Here is a 22,558-nt window from a genome sequence, read left to right on the forward strand (position 1 = left end):
GTCTGTACGGAGTTTGTACGTTCTCCCCGTGACCTCCAGGTTTTCTTCAGGTACTTCGGTTTCCTCCCACACTCCAAAGACGTGCAGGTTTGTGGGCTATTTGGCTCGGTATATCATACACCATCTCCAGTGTTTGTAGGATAGTGTTCGTGTGGGGGGATCGCTGGTCGGCGTGGTCTCGATGGGCCGAAGGGCCTGTTTCCGCGCTGTATCTCTAAACTAAACTAAACTAAACTTCCGAGAAAGTGCAGATAAAAAAAGAGCAAGGGCCACAACGAGCTGGATTGGAAGATCGAGAATGATATTAAGATTCATTCTGAAGAAGGGTCTCGACCCGAAACGTCACCCATTCCTTCGCTCCATAGATGCTGCCTCGCCCGCTGAGTTTCTCCAGCATTTTTGTTTACCTTAAGATTCCTTAGGAATTTTTTGACTTTAGTCTTTAGTTTAGAGAAACAGTGAGGAAACAGGCCCTTCGGCCCGCAATGTGTTTGCTAGACATGATACCAACACCAATTCTTATCCTTCTGCACATAATCCCTATCCTTCCATTCCCAGCACATCCTTGCGCCTATCAAAAGCCTCCACCACTACCCTCGGCACGGCTATCCAGGCACCCACCACCCTCAGTGGAAAAAACTTGTCCAGCTCCTTTAAACGTTGCCCCTCTCACCATAAAACTGGGCCCTCTAGTGTCTGTGTAAGAAGGAACTGCAGATGCTGGTTTACAATGAAGGTAGACACAGTAGGTTGACGCGGAAACAGGCCCTTCGGCCCACCGGGTCCGTGCCGACCAGTGATCCCCGCACATTAACACTATCCTACACCCACTAGGGACAATTTTTACATTTCATACCAAGCCAATTAACCTACAAACCTGCACGTCTTTGGAGTGTGGGAGGAAACCGAAGATCTCAGAGAAAACCCACGCAGGTCACGGGGAAACGTGCCAACTCCGTACAGACAGCGCCCGTAGTCGGGATCAAACCCGGGTCTCCAGCGCTGCATTCGCTGTCAGGCAGCAACTCTACCACTGCGCCACCGTGACCGCCCCTTGATGGGCTGAATGGCCTCATTCTGCCCTGATCACTCATGAACTTCTGAACCTCCCGTGGGAATTAAATTAAAAAATGTACAATTCACAACAGAAAATTATAAATTAAGGATGTTTTCTTTTCCTTCCCGAAGTAGAAACTGACCCTGGACGATCTGAGTGATGGAAGAAGTATGTCTGAGCGGAAGAGTGTGAAGTCCATGGGGTTATCCATGTCGGGGAAAAGTTCAGCCGTGGTGTCGCATGAGAATTCAAACATAGCGGTGTATGAGGTAAACAACGCTGCCCTCAACATGTTGGTTCGGTTAAGAATATTAGTTGGTTAGGTTGGGATTAATCATTAAGAATAAGGGGAAGGTAGACAAAAATGCTGGAGAAACTCAGCGGGTGAGGCAGCTTCTATCGGGTGGGGCACCCGAAACGTCACCTATTCCTTCGCTCCATAGATGCTGCCTCACCCGCTGAGTTTCTCCAGCATTTTTGTCGACCTTCGATTTTTCAGCATCTGCAGTTCTTTCTTAAAGAATAAGGGGAAGGCCATTAGGTCCGAGATGAGGAAAAACCTCCTCACCGAGAGAGTTGTGAATCTGTGGAATTCACTGCCACGGAAGGCAGTGGAATCCAATTCATTGGATGTTTTCAAGAGAGAGTTAGATTTAGCTTTTAAGGCTAATGGAATCAAGGGATATGGGGGAGAAAGCTTAATCCCTAAAGGAATTAAGGGATAAAGGTTCAAAGGTTCAAAGGTCTGTTTATTGTCACGTGTACCAATTAAGGTGCAGTGAAACACCGATTACCATACAGCCATACTGAAAAAGCAACAAGTTACACTACTACACAAAAGTGAACATAAACATCCACCACAGCAGATTTCCCATACTCCTCACTGTGATGGAAGGCAATAAAGTCTAATCTTAGACAATAGACAATAGGTGCAGGAGGAGGCCATTCGGCCCTTCGAGCCAGCACCACCATTCAATGTGATTAAGGCTGATTATCCACAATCAGTACCCGGTTCCTGCCTTCTCCCCATATCCCTTGACTCCTTCCTCTTCTTTCTCCCACGGATATGGGGAAGAAACAGGAACAGGGTACTGATTCTGGATGATCAGCCATGATCACATTGAACGGCAGTGCTGGCTTGAAGGGCTGAATGGCCTACTCCTGCACCTATTAGCTATGTTTCTATTTTTCATTGAATTGAATTGAATACTTTATTGTCACATGTGACGAGTCACGGTGAAATTCTTTGCTCGCATACCCCTGGTAAGCAAATAGTCGCCTATAAAGCACGCTGACCAAGTGACAAAGTACCCTCACGCCAGGTCCCCCACTGTCCATTGTTCTTCCCCCTCCCTCACGCTGGTCCCCCCCCCCACTGGCTACTCCATTGTCCCTTCCCCCGGCAGCGGCGTCCTCACTTCCACGTGGTCCGTCCTCGTCCGTCCGTCGGCGCCATCATCGACCGCCGCGCCGTCCTCTCCGCTATCGCCGCCAGATCCTCTCCGGACGCCTCCGTGGCGCCGACCCGGGCACCAATCGCGGGCTCAGGGGCTGATGGCCGTGGGCTTCATCGACCCACGTGGCTCCAGCCCCGGCTTCTCAGCGGCAAGGCAAGGCAAGGCAAGGCAACTTTATTTATATAGCACATTTCATACACGAGGCAGACTCAAGGTGCTTCACATAAAAACATGTCATACAATAAAATGAAATAATAAAATGAAATAAAATAGAAGAATTAAAAGAAAAGAAAAGCAAAATTAAAAATGCATTATAAAAAGTGCAAAAGTTAAAAGTGCAATGTAGTTAAGATTTAGCTGAAAGCTAAAGTAAACATAAAAGTTTTCAGTCTTGTTTTAAAAGTGGTCAAAGTTGAGGCAAGTCTTAAATCTTCAGGAAGTTTATTCCAGCTATTTGTTGCATAGTAACTAAATCCTGCTTTCCCATGTTTTGTATTTACTCTGGGAATCACTAACAGATTGGTTTCAGAAGATCTTAGCGGTCTAGAAGGCTTATATAGTGGAAGCATGTCAGTGATATACTTTGGTCCTAAACCATGTAGTGATTTATAGGCGAGCAGCAGGATTTTGAAATCAATTCTCTGACATACAGGGAGCCAATGTAAGCGGCACCTCCGGAAAACGCCTGGCATCCCGGTTATTCACACCATCTACACTTCAGTTTATCAGTTTAGTTTATTGCCACATGTACCGAGGAACAGTGAAAAGCTTTTGTTGCGTGCTAACTAGATAGCGGAAAGACAATATGTGATTCAGAGAAGGTTTGCTAGACTAATACTCGGAATGGCAGCTTGAACAGGTTAGGCTTGAATCTGCTTTTAAGCACAAAACACATTCTGTCTTAGGCTTGTGCAGGCTAGAACTGCAGATGCTGTGTTAAATCGAAGGTAGACACAAAATGCTGGAGTAACTCAGTGGGACAGGCAGCATCTATGGAGAGAAGGAATGGGTGACGTTTCGGGTCGAGACCCTTTAGTCTGAGGAAAGATGTTAACCCGAAACGTCACCATTCCTTCTCTCCAGAGATGCTGCCTGTCCCGCTGGGTTAGGTTTACCGCACAGTAAACCTGTTGTGTTTAATCTTCCAATATTAGTAATATTATTAATTAATACTGCAAGTGCAACAGTGTGGTCAAAATCTAAATTTACTGTGGCATGTTGAGAACCTGAATTCAAATGACAATGACATTTGAATTCTAATGAATATGAAATCTGAATTCAAGTGAAAATGAAATCTGGATTCAAATGACAATGAAATCTGAGTTGAAATGAAAATGAAATCTGAATTAAAAAAAAGAAAGAAGGAAGAAATCACTGGGTGGATTTAAGAGAGAGTTAGTTAGAGCTCTAGGGGCTAGTGGAGTCAAGGGATACGGGGAGAAGGCAGGCACGGGTTATTGATATGGGACGATCAGCCATGATCACAATGAATGGTGGTGCTGGCTCGAAGGATCGAATGGCCTCCTCCTGCACCTATTTTCTATGTTTCTATAATCATGTGATAGGAGAAGAATTAGGCCATTTGGCCCATCAAGTCTACTCCGCCATTCAATCAAGGCTGATCTATCTTTCCCTCTTAATCCCATTCTCCTGCCTTCCCCCCCATAACCCCTGACAATACAGGTATATGATGATCACAGTCATAGAGTGATACAGTGTGGAAACAGGCCCTTCGGCCCAACTCGCCCACACAGACCAACATGCCTCATCTACACTAGTCCAGCCACCTGCATTTGGTCAATATGCCTCTAAACCTGTCCTATCATGTACCTGTGTAAACGTTTCTTAAACGTAGTGATAGTCCCAGCCCCCGGCAGCTCGTTCCATATACCTACCTAAGGGGCAACTTTTTCACTCGGAGGGTGGTGGGTTTATGGAACGAGCTGTCAGAAGGGGTGGTTAAGGCAGGCACGATAACAAAGTCTCAAAGACATTTGGACAGGTACATGGATACGAAAGGTTTAGTGGGATTTGGGCCCAATGCGGGCAGGTGGGACTAGTGTTGAGTCTATCTTGCGGCTCGGATGTTTCGAGATTTAGCGCGAAATCAGGCCCTTCTGCCCACCGGAGTCCACACCAACCACCAACACTATCCTACACACCCAAGGGACAATTTTACATTTATAACAAGCCAATTAACCTACAAACCTGAACAAAATGGCAGCGGCGCGGGCACATCGCGACGCCCCGTGTCTCCCAAGAATTGGGGAAATAGCGACAATTCCCCTACCTGTTTCAAGGCTGCTCACACGGAGCAGTCTTGTATCCCTTTCGTACAGCCGCCAGGGACTCCTGGACTTCGGTTCCTGCGGCTGCAACAACTTTCTGGGCGATCTCCGTCTCGCTCCTGAGCTCGTCAGAGCAACGGAGCACCGGAGCCGCGGGGCTGGAGAACACCAGCGGAGCAGCGGGGCTGGAGAACGCCAGTGGAGCCGCGGGGCTGGAGAACACCAGCTGAGCCGCGGGGCTGGAGGACGCCAGCGGAGCCGCGGGGCTGGAGACCGCCAGCTGAGCCGCGGGGCTGGAGAACGCCAGCTGAGCCGCGGGGCTGGAGACCGCCAGCTGAGCCGCGGGGCTGGAGAACGCCAGCTGAGCCGCGGGGCTGGAGACCGCCAGCTGAGCCGCGGGGCTGGAGAACGCAAGCGGAGCCACGGAGGCGCGGAGCAACGGAGCGGCAGAACACCAGCGCGCACCAAGCCAGCTCGGCCGACCGGAAGCATCAACAGACGGCGACGCATACGAAAGCACCGCTGGGGACACAGAGATGGGTTAAAGGCCAGGTTAGAGCTAGCCCCACACAGGGTAGCGATTCCTAGCCTTTTCCTCGCTAACGTGCGCTCACTGGCAAACAAAATGGACGAACTCCGGCTAAGGATCACCTCCCACAACTGGACCAAAGACTGCAACATCCGGATCTTCACGGAAACTTGGCTCAACATCGACGTTCCTGACAGCGCCATCCAGCTATCGGGGCGTCATTTACTCCGAGCGGACAGGACATCAGACTCCGGTAAGACCAGATGTGGGGGTCTGTGCATTTATGTAAATAAAGCATGGTGCACGGACTCCACCATCATCGAGAGTCACTGCTCAGCTAACCTTGAATTCCTCTTGGTTAGATGCAGACCGTTCTATCTGCCCAGAGAGTTCACCTCCACTGTTGTGACTGCAGCCTATATCCCTCCTGATGCTAATGCCAAGCTTGCAATGAAAGAGCTGCATACTGCCATTAGCGATCAACAGACGCACAACCCCGAGGCAGCCTTCATTGTTGCGGGTGACTTCAATCACTCCAACCTGAAGACTGTACTCCCCAAATTCCACCAACATGTCTCCTTCCCCACTAGAGTAGACAAGACACTGGACAAAGTCTACACCAACATGGCTGAAGCTTACAAAGCCATCCCCCTCCCCCACCTTGGTCAGTCTGATCACGTCTCATTGTTCCTGCTCCCTAAGTACTCCCCACTCGTCAGACGGGTTAAACCAACTGTGAGGACAGTTAAAGTCTGGTCAGAGGAAGCGGACTTCACACTTCAGCAGTGTTTTGGAAACACTGACTGGAAGGCGTTTGCAGCCCAGGCCACCCTTGACTCCCACACGGACATTGATTCCTACACATCCTCTGTTCTGGACTTTATAAACTCCACCATCAATAGTGTCACCTCCCTCAAACAGGTGACCATATTCCTGAATCAGAAGCCATGGATGAACAGCGAGGTCAGGCTACTGCTGAAAGCACGGGACACCGCTTTCAGGTCAGGCGATGCTCGAGCCTACAGTTCAGCCAGGGCTAACCTGAAGAGGGGCATCAAGAAGGCCAAGCACTGCCATAAGCTCAGGATTGAGGAGCACTTCAACAACAACTCCGACCCCCGACGCATGTGGCAAGGCATCCAGGCCATCACGGACTATAGACCCACCAACACCACCCCCACATCCAGCGACGCCTCCTTCCTTGAGGAGCTTAACCACTTTTAGGCCGCTTCGACAGGGACAATCTAGAGGCAGCCATCAAGGCTGTGCTACCTGCCGATCACCAACCCCTCACACTCACCCCCTACAACGTATACGTGGCACTGAGTAGGACTAATGCACGTAAAGCTGCTGGCCCTGACGGCATCCCCGGGCGCGTGCTCAGGGCCTGTGCTGCGCAGCTGACAGACGTCTGGACTGACATCTTCAACCTGTCACTTGCCCAAGCAGTTGTCCCCACGTGCCTTAAAACCACCTCCATCGTGCCAGTGCCAAAACACTCCACTGCGGCAAGCCTCAACGACCTCCGCCCAGTTGCACTTACCCCCATCATCACCAAGTGCTTCGAGAGGCTGGTCCTGGCACACCTCAAAAGCTGCCTACCCCCCACACTGGATCCCTATCAGTTTGCCTACCGCAAGAACAGGAGTACGGAGGATGCCATCTCAACGGCACTTCACTCTGCCCTCTCCCACCTCGACAACAGAGACACTTACGTAAGAATGCTGTTCATCGATTACAGCTCAGCATTCAACACCATTATACCCTCTAAACTGATCACCAAACTCGGTAACCTGGGCATCGACCCCTCCCTCTGCAACTGGATATTGGACTTTCTAACCAACAGACCCCAGTCGGTTAGGTTAGACAAGCACACCTCTTCAACCCTCACCCTGAACACCGGCGTTCCACAGGGCTGTGTGCTGAGCCCCCTCCTCTACTCCCTCTTCACCTATGACTGCACACCTGTACATGGTACTAACACCATCATCAAGTATGCAGATGATACAACGGTGATTGGCCTCATCAGCAACAACGATGAGTCGGCCTACAGGGAGGAGGTCCAGCACTTAGCAGCATAATGCGCTGACAACAACCTGGCCCTTAACTCCAAGAAGACCAAGGAGCTCATTGTAGACTTCAGGAAGTCCAGGGGCGGCACGCACACCCCCATCCACATTAACGGGACGGAGGTGGAACGTGTTTCTAGCTTCAGGTTCCTGGGTGTTAACATCTCCAATGACCTCTCTTGGACCCACAATACCTCAACTCTGATCAAGAAGGCTCACCAGCGTCTCTTCTTCCTGAGGAGACTGAAGAAGGTCCATCTGTCTCCTCAGATCCTGGTGAACTTCTACCGCTGCACCATCGAGAGCATCCTTACCAACTGTATCACAGTATGGTATGGCAACTGCTCTGTCTCCGACCGGAAGGCATTGCAGAGGGTGGTGAAAATTGCCCAACGCATCACCGGTTCCTCGCTCCCTTCCATTGAGTCTGTCCAAAGCAAGCGTTGTCTGCGGAGGGTGCTCAGCATCGCCAAGGACTGCTCTCACCCCAACCATGGACTGTTTACCCTCCTACCATCCGGGAGGCGCTACAGGTCTCTCCGTTGCCGGACCAGCAGGTCCAGGAACAGCTTCTTCCCTGCGGCTGTCACACTACTCAACAATGTACCTCGGTGACTGCCAATCACCCCCCCCCCGGACACTCGTCCCACAGGAAAAACACTATGACTGTATGCATGTAAATAGATTTATTTATTGAAATCATATTCTATGTCGCTCTTCCAGGGAGATGCTAACTGCATTTCGTTGTCTCTGTACTGTACACTGACAATGACAATTAAAGTTGAATCTGAATCTGAATCTGAATCTGAAACCTATACTGTGCGTCATTGGAGTGTGGGAGGAAACCGAAGATCTTGAGAAAACCCACATGGGTCACGGGGAGAACGTACAAACTCTGTTCGGACAGCACCCGTAGTCAGGATGGAACCCTGGTCTCTGGCGCTGTGAGGCAGCAACTCTACCGATGTGTTTAGTACTGTGTTTAGCTCAGATGTGTTTAGTACTGTGGGTCATGACCATGAGCATTTATCTGCTTTCTGCTGTTGCATTTGTTGAAATGTCCTGAAGTTGATGCTGAAATATTTATTTTTTAATCGACCAGGGGGACTGGGTCTGGCTGAAGAAACTTGACTCCAGAAGTAACCAAGAGGTACAGAAATCTACAACCAAGATACTGAGAAAGGTAAAGCTGGGCTCCCATAAAGAGCCTTATGCCAAGACAGATATCAGTTTAGTTCAATTTATGGGCCTGACCCACTTACACCAATTTTTCAGCGACTGCCGGCACCCGTCATAGGTCGTTGCAGATCGCCGAAAATTGTCATCAAGTTGAAAATCCAGCGGCGGCCAGAATAAGGTACAACTCTTTGGGCGACTACTCATGACCATACAGGCTTCACCCCGCGACATATTGCCAGGGTGTCGCCTGTTTGGTCGTGAGTAGTCTCCTAGTCACCCAAAGAGCCGTAGCGTCTTTATGGTCACCGCTGGAATTTCAACATGTTGAAAAGCAGCGTGAGTGGGGCAGGCCCATTAGAGTTACAGCATTGAAACAGGCCCTTCGGCCCAACTTGCCCACACCGGCCAACATGTCCCAGCTACACTAGTCCCACCTGCCTGCGTTTGGTCCATATCCCTCCAAACCTGTCCTATCCATGTACCTGTCTAACTGTTTCTTAAACGTTGGGATAGTCCCAGCCTCAACTACCTCCTCTAGCAGCTTGTTCCATACACCCACCACCCTTTGTGTGAAAAAGTTACCCCTCAGATTCCTATTAAATCTTTTCCCCTTCACCTTGAACCTATGTCCTCTTGTCCTCGATTCCCCTACTCTGGGTAAAAGACTCTGTGCATCTACCCAATCTATTCCTCTCATGATTATATACACCTCTATAAGATCTCCCCTCATCATCCTGCGCTCCATGGAATAGAGACCCAGCCTACTCAACCTCTCCCTATAGCTCACACCCTCTAGTCCTGGCAACATCCTCATAAATCTTCTCTGAACCCTTTCAAGCTTGACAATATCTTTCCTATAACATGGTGCCCAGATTCTATGTTATCCCACTTTTTCATCCACTCCCTACTCAAAAAGGACAATTTACCGGATCCCATTAATCTACACAAACCCACACGCCTTTGGGTTGTGGGGGAAACCGGAGCACCCGGAGAAAACCCACGTGGTCACATGGAGAACGTGCAAACTTCACACAGGCAGCAGCCAAGGTCAGGATCGAACCCGGATCTCTGGCGCTATAGAAATATAGAAACATAGAAATTAGGTGCAGGAGTAGGCCATTCGGCCCTTCGAGCCTGCACCGCCATTCAATATGATCATGGCTGATCATCCAACTCAGTATCCCGTACCTGCCTTCTCTCCATACCCTCTGATCCCCTTAGCCACAAGGGCCACATCTAACTCCCTCTTAAATATAGCCAATGAACTGGCCTCGACTACCCTCTGTGGCAGAGAGTTCCAGAGATTCACCACTCTCTGTGTGAAAAAATTTCTTCTCATCTCGGTTTTAAAGGATTTCCCCCTTATCCTTAAGCTGTGACCCCTTGTCCTGGACTTCCCCAACATCGGGAGCAATCTTCCTGCATCTAGCCTGTCCAACCCCTTAAGAATTTTGTAAGTTTCTATAAGATCCCCTCTCAATCTCCTAAATTCTAGAGAGTATAAACCAAGTCTATCCAGCCTTTCTTCATAAGACAGTCCTGACATCCCAGGAATCAGTCTGGTGAACCTTCTCTGCACTCCCTCTATGAACCAGCAATTCTCCCAGATATTATCATATAGTCACAGAGCCATACAGCATGGAATCAGGCCCTTCGGCCCATCTTGCCCTTGCCAATAAAGATGCTTCTGCCTGCATTTGGCCTATATCCCTCTAAATCTGTCCTATACATGTACCTGAGATAGACACAAAAAGCTGGAGTAACTCAGCGGGACAGGCAGCATCTCTGAGAAAAGGAATAGGTGATGTTTTGTGTCGAGACCCTTCTTCAGACTGAGAGTCAGGGGAGAGGGAAGCGAGAGATACAGACAGTGATGTAGAGAGATATAGAACACATGAATGGAAGATATGCAAAAAAGCAATGATGATAATGGAAACAGGCCATTGGTCTAGGTGTAAACGAGTTACAGACAATGAGTCTCAGCAAGATGACTTTGAAACTAGTAGAATGTCTTGGATGGGGAGGGACAGAGAGGGGATGCAAGGATTACTTGTAGTTAGGGAAATCAATATTCATTCCTTTTATCATTTTGCATATCTTTCATTCATTTATTCTGTATCTCTCTATTTCGCCATCTATATCTCTTGTTTACCTATCCCCTGACTCTCAGTCTGAAGAAATGTCTCGACCCGAAACGTCACCCATTCCTCGAGAGTTGCTGCCTGTTCCGCTGAGTTATTCTAGCTATTTGTGTCTATCTTTGGTTTAAGATCATAGGGAATATGAATAGAATTAGGCCATTTGGCCCATCAAGTCTACTCCGTCATTCATTCATGGGTTGATCTATCTCTCCCTCCGAACCCCATCCTCCTGCCTTCTCCCCAGAACCTCTGACACTTAAACCAGCATCTGCAGTTCCTTCCTGCATGCTATCCACGTAACTGTCTAATTGCTAATTCGTAAACGTTGGTGTGTTGTCTCTCTCTCTCTCTCTCTCTCTTCGAAGATGAGAGACCTGAGGAATGAGAATGTGAACCCCTTCTTGGGCTTCTTGTGTGACCGTGGAGTGTTGGCCATCGCGACGGAACACTGCTCCCGGGGAAGTCTGCACGACCTACTCCGCAATGATGACGTCAAGCTGGACTGGATGTTCAAGTCTTCCCTTCTGTTGGATCTGATCAAGGTGATTGATGCCTGGGTGAAGGCCTCGCTTGAGGGTGGCCGTTTAGTTTAGAGATACCTCCAGATCCACATTCTTCAATGCCAAAGTCAAAATCACTTTTATTGGTCACATACACCCGAAGGTGCAGTGAAATGAATTTGCCAGCAGCGATACACTTAAAAAGAACACACAATACACAATATAATTTAACACAAACATCCAGCACAACATTCTTCACTGTGGTGGAAGGCAACAAAGTTCAGCCGATCCTCCTCCTTTGTTCACCCGTGGTCGGGGCCATGAATACTCCGTAGTCGCCGCTACGGACGGCCCGATGTACAGGCCTTCTCGCTCGTCGGGATGATCTAAGCTCCCACGTCGGGACAGTCAAACACACTCCACGGTTTGGAGGTCCCGAATCAGCACTTTCCTACCGGAGACCGCGGCTTCAGGGTGTTATGTGTAACTCTGCACCGTTTCATCTTTATTCACTACGTGCATCAGTTCAAGGAGGTTTTGTTCGGTTTAGTTTAGATTAGAGATACACACAGTGCGGACACAGGCCCTTCGCCCCACCTTCAGTCCGCACTGACCAGCGAGCACCCCGCACACAGTGCCACCCTACACACACTAGGGACTATTTACTGAGGCCCTAGAAACCTACAAACCCGCACGTCTTGGGAATGTTGTCTTGTTTGACCCGCCCCGTTTTCTCTTGGTAATTCCTGTCCTGACCTTCAGTGACCAGGACCTCAACTAGAATAAGAAAACTGACCAGTTAGACAACAGACAATAGACCATAGGTGCAGGAGTAGGCCATTCGGCCCTTCGAGCCAGCACCGCCATTCAATGTAATCAAGGCTGATCATCCCCAATCAGTACCCCGTTCCTGCCTTCCCCCCATATCCACTGACACCGCTATCTTTAAGAGCCCTATCTAGCTCTCTCTTGAAAGCATCCAGAGAACTGGCCTCCACCGCCCTCTGAAGCAGGGAATTCCACAGACTCACAACTCTCTGTGGGGAAAAAGTGTTTCCTCGGTCCGTTCTAAATGGCTTACCCCTTATTCTTACACTGTGTGTGGCCCCTGGTTCTGGACTCCCCCAACATGGGGAACATGTTTCCTGCATGTTGGTTTGTCACTGGTTTATTATTGCCAGCTGCACCGGGATACAGAAAGGAAAGATTGTTTGACGAGCCACCCATCACAAAGCTTCAATGTTTAACATCTCTCTGCCAGGGGATGAAGTACCTTCACCATCGAGACTTCCCGCATGGACGGCTGAAATCCCGGAACTGCGTGGTAGACGGACGCTTCGTGCTGAAGGTGGTGGACTATGGCTACATCGATCTAATGGACGCGCAGAAGGTTCCTCACCAGGATCCAGCACCCGAAGGTACTGTGTACGAACCAAGTGTACAGACCCGCTTGTTCTAACTGTTTACTCTAGGTTAGTTTAGAGATGCAGCACGACAGTCAGGGTGGCGCAGCGGTAGAGTTGCTTCCTTACAGCAGAATGCAGCGCCGGAGACCCAGGTTCGATCCCGACTACGGGTAACAATAGACAATAGACAATAGGTGCAGGAGTAGGCCATTCGGCCCTTCGAGCCAGCTCCGCCATTCAATGTGATCATGGCTGATCATCCCCAATCAGTACCCCGTTCCTGCCTTCTCCCCATATCCACTGACTCCGCTATTTTTACGAGCCCTATCTAGCTCTTTCTTGAAAGAAAAAGTGTTTCCTCGTCTTCGTCCTAAATGACTTACCCCTTATTCTTAAACTGTGGCCCCTGGTTCTGGACTCCCCCAACATCGGGAACATGTTTCCTGCCTCTAGTGTGTCCAAGCCCTTAACAATCTTGCTGTCTGTATGGAGTCTGTGCGTTCTCCCCGTGATCTGCGTGGGTTTTCTCTGAGATCTTCGGTATCCTCCAAGCCAATGTAGGTTAATTGGCCTGATAAAATGTAACGATTGTCCAGTATAAAATTGTCCAACTTCCAATGCTGAGTGATGCTTTGCATGTAGATCCAGATCCGGGAAACAGGCCCTTCGGCACCAACCAGCGATCATGAGTCATGGAAGCATAATTAAGCCATTCGGCCCATCAACTTTACACCACCATTCAATCATGCTGGAGTAGATTAGATGGGCCAAATGGTTATCTTCCCACCAAACCCCATCCTCCTGCCTTCTCCCCATTTATCCCTCTAAACTATTTTCATTCAAAGTACAGAGCATCAAGGCACACCAGGCTACTATCAGAATTCCGGAGCTGTAGACACAAGAAACTACAGATGCTGGTTTACCAAATACAAGACACAAACTGTTGGAGTATCTCAGCAGGTCATGGAGTCATTCAACATAGAAACAGGCCCAACTTGCCCACGCTGACATACATGCCCCCACCTACACGTCCCACCTGCCTGAATCCTGCCCGTATCACTCCAAACCCAATCCATCATATTAACACTACCCGACACACTCTAGGGACAATTTTACACTTATACCAAGCCAATTAGCCTACAAACCTGTATGTCTTTGGAGTGTGGGAGGAAACCGGAGATCTCAGAGCTGAACCTCTACAAGGCGCTGGTCAGGCCAGTTTTTGGAGAACTGTGAGCAAATTTGGACCCCACATCAGAGGAAGGATGTGCTGGCTCTGGAGAAGGTCCAGAGGAGGTTTACAAGAATGATCCCGGGAATGAGTGGGTTATCATATGATGAGCGTTTGACGGCACTGGGCCTCTACTTGCTGGAGTTTAGAAGAATGAGGGGAGACTTCATTGAAACATACAGAATAGCGAAAGGCTTGGATAGAGTGGATGTGGAGAGGATGTTTCCACTGGTGGAACAGTCTCGGACCAGAGGTCACAGCCTGAGAATTAAAGGACGCTCTTTTAGAAAGGAGGTGAGGAGGAACTTCTTTAGTCACAGGGTAGTTAATCTGTGGAACTCATTGCCACAGAGGGCTGTGGAGGCCAAGTCAGTGGATATTTTTAAGGCAGAGATAGACAAATTCTTGATTAGAACGGGTGTCGAGGGTTGTGGGGAGAAGGCGGGAAAATGGGATTAGGAGGCAGAGATCAGCCATGGCTGAGGAGACTCGCTGAGCTGAATGGCCTATTCTACTCCTATAACTAGCAATGTTACAAAATTTTGTAATTAAAAAAATCATGTCTGCAATTTATCCCATCAGATAAAGCATAAAAAGAAGTTTAATTTGACACCTAATTCACTTTCATATCTTCAGTATTAAAAAAGTTATGGCCATTTTCATACTCGGAAATTAGCATCTTGTTGATTATTGATTTTCCATTGACTTAACACAAAAGCTGTGATCAAGAACAGTCAAAAGCCCATAACTTTATTAAAATTTAAGAGAACTGAAATAAATTTTCAGTTGTTATAGATTGAAGCATTCTGAAACAAATATTAAACAATCTTACTTGGATGACCTGAAGTTAAAGCATATAATTAGTTAGTTACCCAATTGTAGCTAATTACAAAATTCAATTACTAGATCTAAACATCTATCCATTTCTTAAGAAAAGATTAACATTTTTAAATAGCCTAAGTGTCCAAAGAACATTCACACAAGAATTCACAATAAAACATGATTTTTAAATCTCATTGACATTAATTTATAGGCCAAATGGAAAGAATTTAGTGTTCAATGGCTGTAAATTAATGGCCATTTAAATCAGTTTGCGAGTGGGTTTTTCTGGATGGTTTGGAACGTTGCCATTGCGGTGGATTTGAAGCCCATGTGGCATGAAAGATACTGTGGGTTTGAATGGGCCCCCAAGTCACGTACTCGCAATTTAAAATTTTGAATAAAGGGATCTTAAGAAGCCCTTTTTAATGTAAAAATAAACAACCTACCTTGCCTTGTCCCCTACATGAGATCCGTCCCGTTGTCGGGGTTCGCGGCTTTAGAGGATGATTTTTAATCTACTATAACAATTAAATATCCCAATTTAGTTTAAAAATAGCTGCAGCGAACAAATTTTGCAGTGATTTTTCGTCAGCAACTAGTCAGGCTGAACAACATCGATTTCAACAGCCGAGAGAAAAACGCATTTTAAACCCGCCCCCCTCTCAAAGGTGACAAAGTCGCGCACACGGGCAGCGACAGAACTGCAGTGCCGCTGAAGGTAAGTTTTGCAATATACCTACTATATCTTGTGAACTTGTCAAATGCCATGCAGGTCATGGGGAGAACGTCCAAACTCCATACAGACAAGCACCCATAGTCGGCATTGAACCCGTATCTCTGGAGCTATAAGGCAGTAGCTCTGTCGCTATGCCACCATGCTGCCTGTTAGTCTGTCATTGTATAGTTTGCAAAATCCCTGTCAGTTTAGTTTAGTTTAGTTTATTATTTCTGGCGCGGCACAGTGGCACAACGGTCGAGTTGTTGCCTTACAACCCATTCCCTTCATTCTGTGCCTGTACACCTCGGTACACGTGACAATCAACTAAACTAAACCGATGAAGGGTCCCGACCCAAAACGTCACCCATCCGTTTCCCAACCATTCTGCCTGACCCGCTGAGTTACTCCAGCACTTCGTGTGTGTATGCATTCTAGACTATACTAAGTCAGGTAAACATGTTGGCCGGTGTAGGCATGTTGGGACAATAATAGACAATAGACAATAGGTGCAGGAGTAGGCCATTCAACCATTCGAGCCAGCACCGCCATTCAATGTGATCATGGCTGATCATCCACAATCAGTACCCCGTTCCTGCCTTCTCCCCATATCCCCTGACTCCGCTATCTTTAAGAGCCTGACAAAGGGCCTGTTTCCACACTGTATCACTCTATGATTATATGACATTGTGTAGCTAGTCACTTCCATTCCAGAGCTACTGTAAACCCTGACTCTTGGGATGATCTTGCATTCATCTGTCCTAATCTCCAGCTTCATGGATTAAAGTGAAAATTTGCCTGACTTTAATGTGCAGGAAGGAACTGCAGATGCTGGTTTACACCGAAAGAAGACACAAAATGCTGGAGTAACTCAGCGGGTCAGGCAGCATCTCTGGACCCCAAATGAAGAAGGGTCCCAACCCAAAATGCTGTCTATTCCTTTAATCCAGAGATCCATGTTCCCTATGTTGGGGGAGTCCAGAACCAGGGGCCACAGTTTAAGAATAAGGGGTCGGCCATTTAGAACGGAGATGAGGAAAAACGTTTTCACCCCGAGAGTTGTGAGTGTGCAATTCTCTGCCTCAGGAGACCTGGAGGCCTGTTCTCTGGATACTTTCAAGAGAAAGTTAGATAGGGCCCTTAAAGGTAGCGGAGTCAGGGGATATGGGGAGAAGGCAGGAACGGGGTACTGATTGTGGATTATCAGCCATGATCACATTGAATGGCGGTGTTGGCTCGAAGGGCCGAATGGCCTACTCCTGCACCTTTGTCTATTTTCTATTGTCTATAGAAACCTGACCTGCTGAATTATTCCAGCATTTTGTGTCTATCTTCATTATGGAAGGAGCTGCCAGAGGAGGTAGTTGAGGCAGGGGCTATCCCAACATTTAAGAAACTGTTAGACAGGTAAATGGATAGGACAGGTTTGGAGGGATATGGACCAAATGCAAGGCAGGTGGGGCTAGTGTAGCCAGGACATGATGGGCGGTGTGGGCAAGTTGGGCTGAAGGGCCTTTTTCCACACTATGAGTCTAAAACAACAATCTATCTCTTTATTTTCTCTTCAGAGTTGTTTTGGACGGCTCCTGAGTTTCTGAGGGACCCTGAGCTATCGAGGAAAGCGACAATCAAAGGAGATACGTACAGCTTTGCAATCATCCTGCAGGAGGTCGTGGTCCGAGGGTCACCATACTGTATGCTGGGTCTCAGTCCTGAAGGTGGGTGGTGTCCAGCATTCCTCGGTCATAAGGCCATAAGGACATAAGGAATAGGAGTAGAATTAGGCTATTTCGCCCATCAAGTCTACTCCGCCATTCAATCATGGCTGATCTACCTCTCCCTCCTAACCCCATTCTCCTGCCTTCTCCCCATAACCTCTGACACCCGTACTAATCAAGAATCTATCTCTGCCTTAAAAAATATCCACTGATTTGACCTCCACAGCCTTTTGAGGCAAAGAATTCCACAGATTCACCACCCTCTGACTAAAGAAATTTCTACTCATCTTCCTAAAAGAGCGCCCTTTAATTCTGAGGCTATGACCTCTTGTCCTAGACTCTCCCACTGTAAATGCTGGCCAAAATAGAGACAAAATAAAGCTGAGGATTCATGCATTTACAAGGCCTAATGGCCTTTTCTGTGTAAGAAGCCACAGGCTGCTAGCTTGTGCCGGGAAGTCTAAGTCCCAGATCAGTACATCAGATACGGAAGGTCCAAGTATCTATGCAATTGTTAGTATGTATGAGAATCTTGCAGAGAAACTCCAAGGTGTTGTGGATGGATGAGTTTGATTGGATTGTAAATAATGTAAACAATGTTGCAAGACAGTTACCCTGCTGTTTGTTGATTGGCCAGAGTGTTAAGCCCTGGCAGAATTATTTGTATTCCAAGGTAAATGTTGCATTATTCAGTTAAACTGACTTCCTTCCAGAAGCTTCTGTAAGAGACATTGTTTGGGACTTTTTGTAATTGGTTTGGGGAACTGTCAATAATACTTTGATGTAATTGATATGTATGATTGGTTTGTATGGGGAACCACCCCTATGTAGTTCGGCCCCTCAAGGTTCGTTGACCTATAAAAGGTAGCCCTCATTTGGATCGGTGTCGATTTTCTGGAAGGGCGTTTGGGACAGACTGCGTGACCTTTTGGTAGTGCCTGCTTGCACGAGGCTGAAGGGCTTGGCCAGACAGAGACAAGGATCGAACCAGTAGTGGTTTAGATATCTTATAGGGGGATTTGTTGTTCAACCAAAAATAAAGTTTGGTTGTTCCAGTGCTTGACTCGGTATTTTATCTGAACTAGACTGAGGGGGGTGAGCTTTAGGAGCCTATTTACACCACTAATGGAAACATCCTCTCCACATCCACTCTATCCAGGCCTTTCACCATTCGGTAAGTTTCAATGCGATCTCCCCTCATCCTTCTAAACTCCAGCGAGTACAGGCCCAGTGCTGACAAATGCTCATCATATGTTAACCTACTCATTCCTGGGATCCTGGGAGAAAAACATTTTTTACACAGAGAGTGGTGAATCTCTGGAATTCTCTGCCACAGAATGTAGTTGAGGCCAGTTTATTGGCCATATTTAAGAGGGAGTTAGATGTGGCCCTTGTGGCTAAAGGGATCAGGGGGTATGGAGAGAAGGCAGGTACAGGATACTGAGGTGGATGATCAGCCATGATCATATTGAATGATGGTGCAGGCTCGAAGGGCCAAATGGCCTACTCCTGCACCTATATTCTATGTTTCTATGTTTCTATCATTCTTGTAAACCTCCTCTGGATCCTCTCCAGAGCCGGCACATCTGTCCCCAGATGTGGTGCCCAAAATTGCTCACAATATTCGTTGTAGACCATTTTCCTCGAACCTCATCCCCTCTGATCTTTCGTTTTCACACCTTACACCTTAGGAGAAACTTTTTCACCAGGAGTGTTGTGAATCTGTGGAATTCTCTGCCACAGAAGGCAGTGGAGGCCGATTCACTGGATGTTTTCAAGAGAGAGTTTGATTTAGCTCTTGGGGCTAACGGAATCAAGGGATATGGGGAGAAAACAGGAATGGGGTACTGATTTTGGATGATCAGCCTTGATCCTATTGAATGGCGGTGCAGGCTCGAAAGGCCGAATGGTCTACTCCTGCACCTATTTTTCTATGTTTCTATGTTTCTTACCCTTCTATATCTATGTCTCCCTCTCCCCTGACTCTGAAGAAAGGTCTCGATACAAAACATCACCCATTCCTTCTCTCCAGAGATGCAGCCTGTCCCTTATGAGTTACTCCAGCATTTTGTGCCTATCTTTGGTGTAAACCAGCATCTGCAGTTCCTTCCTACACATCTCTTTGTGTGCTGGTCACAGAGGTGGATCTGCAATCAAGTATTACAATCGCTCCACTCTTTTAAACCTCTACTCTGACAGCAACATTTCCAACTTTGACATTATTCCCTTTATCCTGTATCTGTACACTGTGGACGGCTCGATTATAATCATGTGTAGTCTTTTCGCTGACTGGGTAGCACGCAACAAAATGCTTTTCACTGTACCTCGGTACATATGACAATAAACAAAAGTCAACTATCTTTAATTGGACTTTACTGGACTTTAGCTTGTATTAAAGGTTATTTCCTTTATCCTGTATCTGTACACTGTGGACGGCTCGATTGTAATCTTGTTACTGACTGCATCGCATCCATCAAAACCTTTTGCTGCTCCTTGGTACATGGGACAATGATAAACTAAACTAATGATGTTAAAGCTTTATAATACTTACGTTAGGCCACATTTTATAGTCTAAATTAGAAACTAGACAATAGACAATAGGTGCTGGAGTAGGCCATTCGGCCCTTTGAGCCAGCACCACCATTCAATGTGATCATGGCTGATCATCCACAATCAGTACCCCGTTCCTGCCTTCTCCCCATATCCCCTGACTCCGCTATCTTTAAGAGCCCTATCTAGCTCTCTCTTGATAGTATCCAGAGAACCGGACTCCACCGCCCTCTGAGGCAGAGAATTCCACAAACTCACCAGTCTCTGTGAGAAAAAGGGCTTCCTCGTCTCCGTTCCAAATGGCTTACTCCTTATTCTTAAACTGTGGCCCCTGGTTCTGGACTCCCCCAACATCGGGAACATGTTTTCTGCCTCTAGTGTGTCCAAACCCTTAATAATCTTATATGTTTCAATGAAATTCCCTCTCATCCTTCTATACAAGCCCAGTCGCTCCATTCTCTCAGCATATGACAGTCCCGCCATTCCGTGAATTAACCTTGTAAGCCTACGCTGCACTCCCTCAGTAGCAAGAATGTCCTTCCTCAAATGAGGGGACCAAACCTGCACACAATACTCCAGGTGTGGTCTCACTAGGACCCTATACAACTGCCGATGGACCTCTTTGCTTCTATACTCAACTCCTTCCGGAAGTGGCGGCGCTGGGAACGGCTGCGGCTCGCCTGCAGTCCGTTTGTCTTTTACTTTTTTGTGTTGTTTTTTTCGTTTTGTCTAGTTACGTTTTTGGTTTTTAGGTCGTCTTTATGTGGGGGGGGGGGGGGTGGGGGTTGAAACGGGGATTGCTGTCTCTCCCTTCGGGGGAATACGACCTTTTTGTCGTATCCCCCTTCTCTGCCTCCGTCTACGCTGAGGCCTAATGGCGGAGCTGGCGACCTCGGGACTCTGGAGGCAGCTGACAGGACTCGCCTTGAGCTCGCTCCCGTGAGGGTGGCCCAGCCCGGGGCTGGAACTGCGCTCTCGTGAGAGTGGCCTGGCGAGGGGCTGAGAGACTCTCCCGTGAGGGGCTGTGGCCCGTCGGAGTGGCCCAGCCCGAGGGAGAACGGCACTCCCGTCGGAGTGGCCCAGCCCGAGGGAGAACGGCACTCCCGTCGGAGTGGCCCAGCCCGAGGGAGAACGGCACTCCCGTCGGAGTGGCCCAGCCCGAGGGAGAACGGCACTCCCGTCGGAGTGGCCCAGCCCGAGGGAGAACGGTACTCACGTGAGGCCGATCCGGCTCGGGGCTGGAATGGTGCTCCGGTGGCTGGGACGGCGTTCTGGCGGCGGTGACCCGAGTCCTGGGTTGAGCCGCGGGCCAGCGGCTGCGTGTGCTGGACTGGTGGGCGGCAGCTTCGACCACCCCGGGCCGCGGTGTTTGAACCGGCCCGTTTGCGGGGTTCGTTGAGCCGCGGGACTGTTGTGCCATCGCCCGGTGGGGAATCGCCTCAGCGCAGAGGGAGAAGAGGAGGGAAGAGACAGTAACCCTAAGATTTTTGCCTCCACCACAGTGAGGAGGTGCTTGGAGGATACACTGTGGTGATGTTAATTTGTGTTTATTGTTGTTTATTATTGTATGATTGTATGTAGGACTGCAGGCACGAAATTTCGTTCAGACCGTAAGGTCTGAATGACAATAAAGGTATTCAATTCAATTCAATTCAATTATAAAGGCCAACATGCCATTCGGTTTCTTCACTGCCTGCTGTACCTGCATGCTTACTGCATGTTTACTTTCATAGACTGATGAACAAGGACCCCCAGATCCCGCTGTACTTCCCCTTTTCCCAACAAGTCGTCACTCCACCTGATTCTGCTGCTTTTTTGCACTGACAATTTAATAACAACTCTGACACTGGCCACTTAAATCAGCTGCCCTGGACAATTTATCACTGTTTTTACTTGCATTTTAATGTTGCTGTTTTTTACCTGCACTTTTTAACTATTTGTATTGTTTTTATCAGGGACTGGATTGTTTTTATTGTTTTTATGTATGTGTGAAATGTTTAACTTTTATGTGCGATGCTCCGGTATTCCCTGGGAAACGTCTTCTCATTTTGCACTGTACATCTGTTGCTTTGCAAGATGACGCTAAAGGTTGATTGATTTATATACCCGCGTCGCTGGGCGTCACCCGCAGGACAGCGTACGTCAGCGTGTGACAGGGGCACCACATGATGAGACACCCAGATGTCACCTGAAGATTTTGAACTTTCCAAAATCCAGGGGCGACAAGGAGACACCGCGTCACCCCGCGTCACCCCGCGTCACCCCGCGTCACCCCGTGTCACCCCGCGTCACACCCCGCGTCACCCCGCGTCACCCCGTGTCACCCCGCGTCACCCCGTGTCACCCCGCGTCACCCCGCGTCACCCCGCGTCACCCCGCGTCACCCCGCGTCACCCCGTGTCACCCCGCGTCACCCCGTGTCACTCCCGTGTCACCCCGCGTCACCCCGTGTCACCCCGCGTCACCCCGCGTCACCCCGCGTCACCCCGCGTCACCCCGCGTCACATCGTGTCGCCACGCTTCACTCCGCGTCACCCCGCGTCACCCCGCGTCACCCCGCGTCACCCCGCGTCACCCCGCGTCATACCCGCGTCACCCCGTGTTACCCCGCGTCACCCCGTGTCACCCCGTGTCACCCCGCATCACCCCGTGTCACCCCGTGTTACCCCGCGTCACCCCGCGTCACCCCGCGTCACCCCGCGTCACCCCGTGTCACCCCGCGTCACCCCGCGTCATACCCGTGTTACCCCGCGTCACGCCCCGACTATGCCACGACAACCTCTTTTCAGGCTGTCGCAAAAAATGTCACCCTAGTGGGACAGGCCCTTTAGTCCTTCCTTCATAGGTTCTAGGAGCAGAATTGGGTAATTAGTCTCGTGTCTGTTCTGCCAATTAA

The 22,558-nt window shown here is 48.7% G+C and overlaps 1 protein-coding gene across 1 annotated transcript in view; it reads left to right on the forward strand.

The window, feature by feature from the left end:
• The window catches only part of LOC116974743 (retinal guanylyl cyclase 2-like), a 74,737-nt gene that overhangs the window by 26,437 nt on the left and 25,742 nt on the right, over window positions 1–22,558 (forward strand). Inside the window, exons 7-11 of the mRNA XM_033023457.1 lie at window positions 1,192–1,326; window positions 8,503–8,583; window positions 11,086–11,262; window positions 12,482–12,638; window positions 16,963–17,112. Of these exons, the coding sequence (XP_032879348.1) occupies window positions 1,192–1,326; window positions 8,503–8,583; window positions 11,086–11,262; window positions 12,482–12,638; window positions 16,963–17,112 (700 nt within the window). The remainder of the gene's footprint in view (window positions 1–1,191; window positions 1,327–8,502; window positions 8,584–11,085; window positions 11,263–12,481; window positions 12,639–16,962; window positions 17,113–22,558) is intronic.

The sequence above is a fragment of the Amblyraja radiata genome, chromosome 6, assembly GCF_010909765.2.
Source record: "Amblyraja radiata isolate CabotCenter1 chromosome 6, sAmbRad1.1.pri, whole genome shotgun sequence".
Lineage (NCBI taxonomy): Eukaryota > Metazoa > Chordata > Chondrichthyes > Rajiformes > Rajidae > Amblyraja > Amblyraja radiata.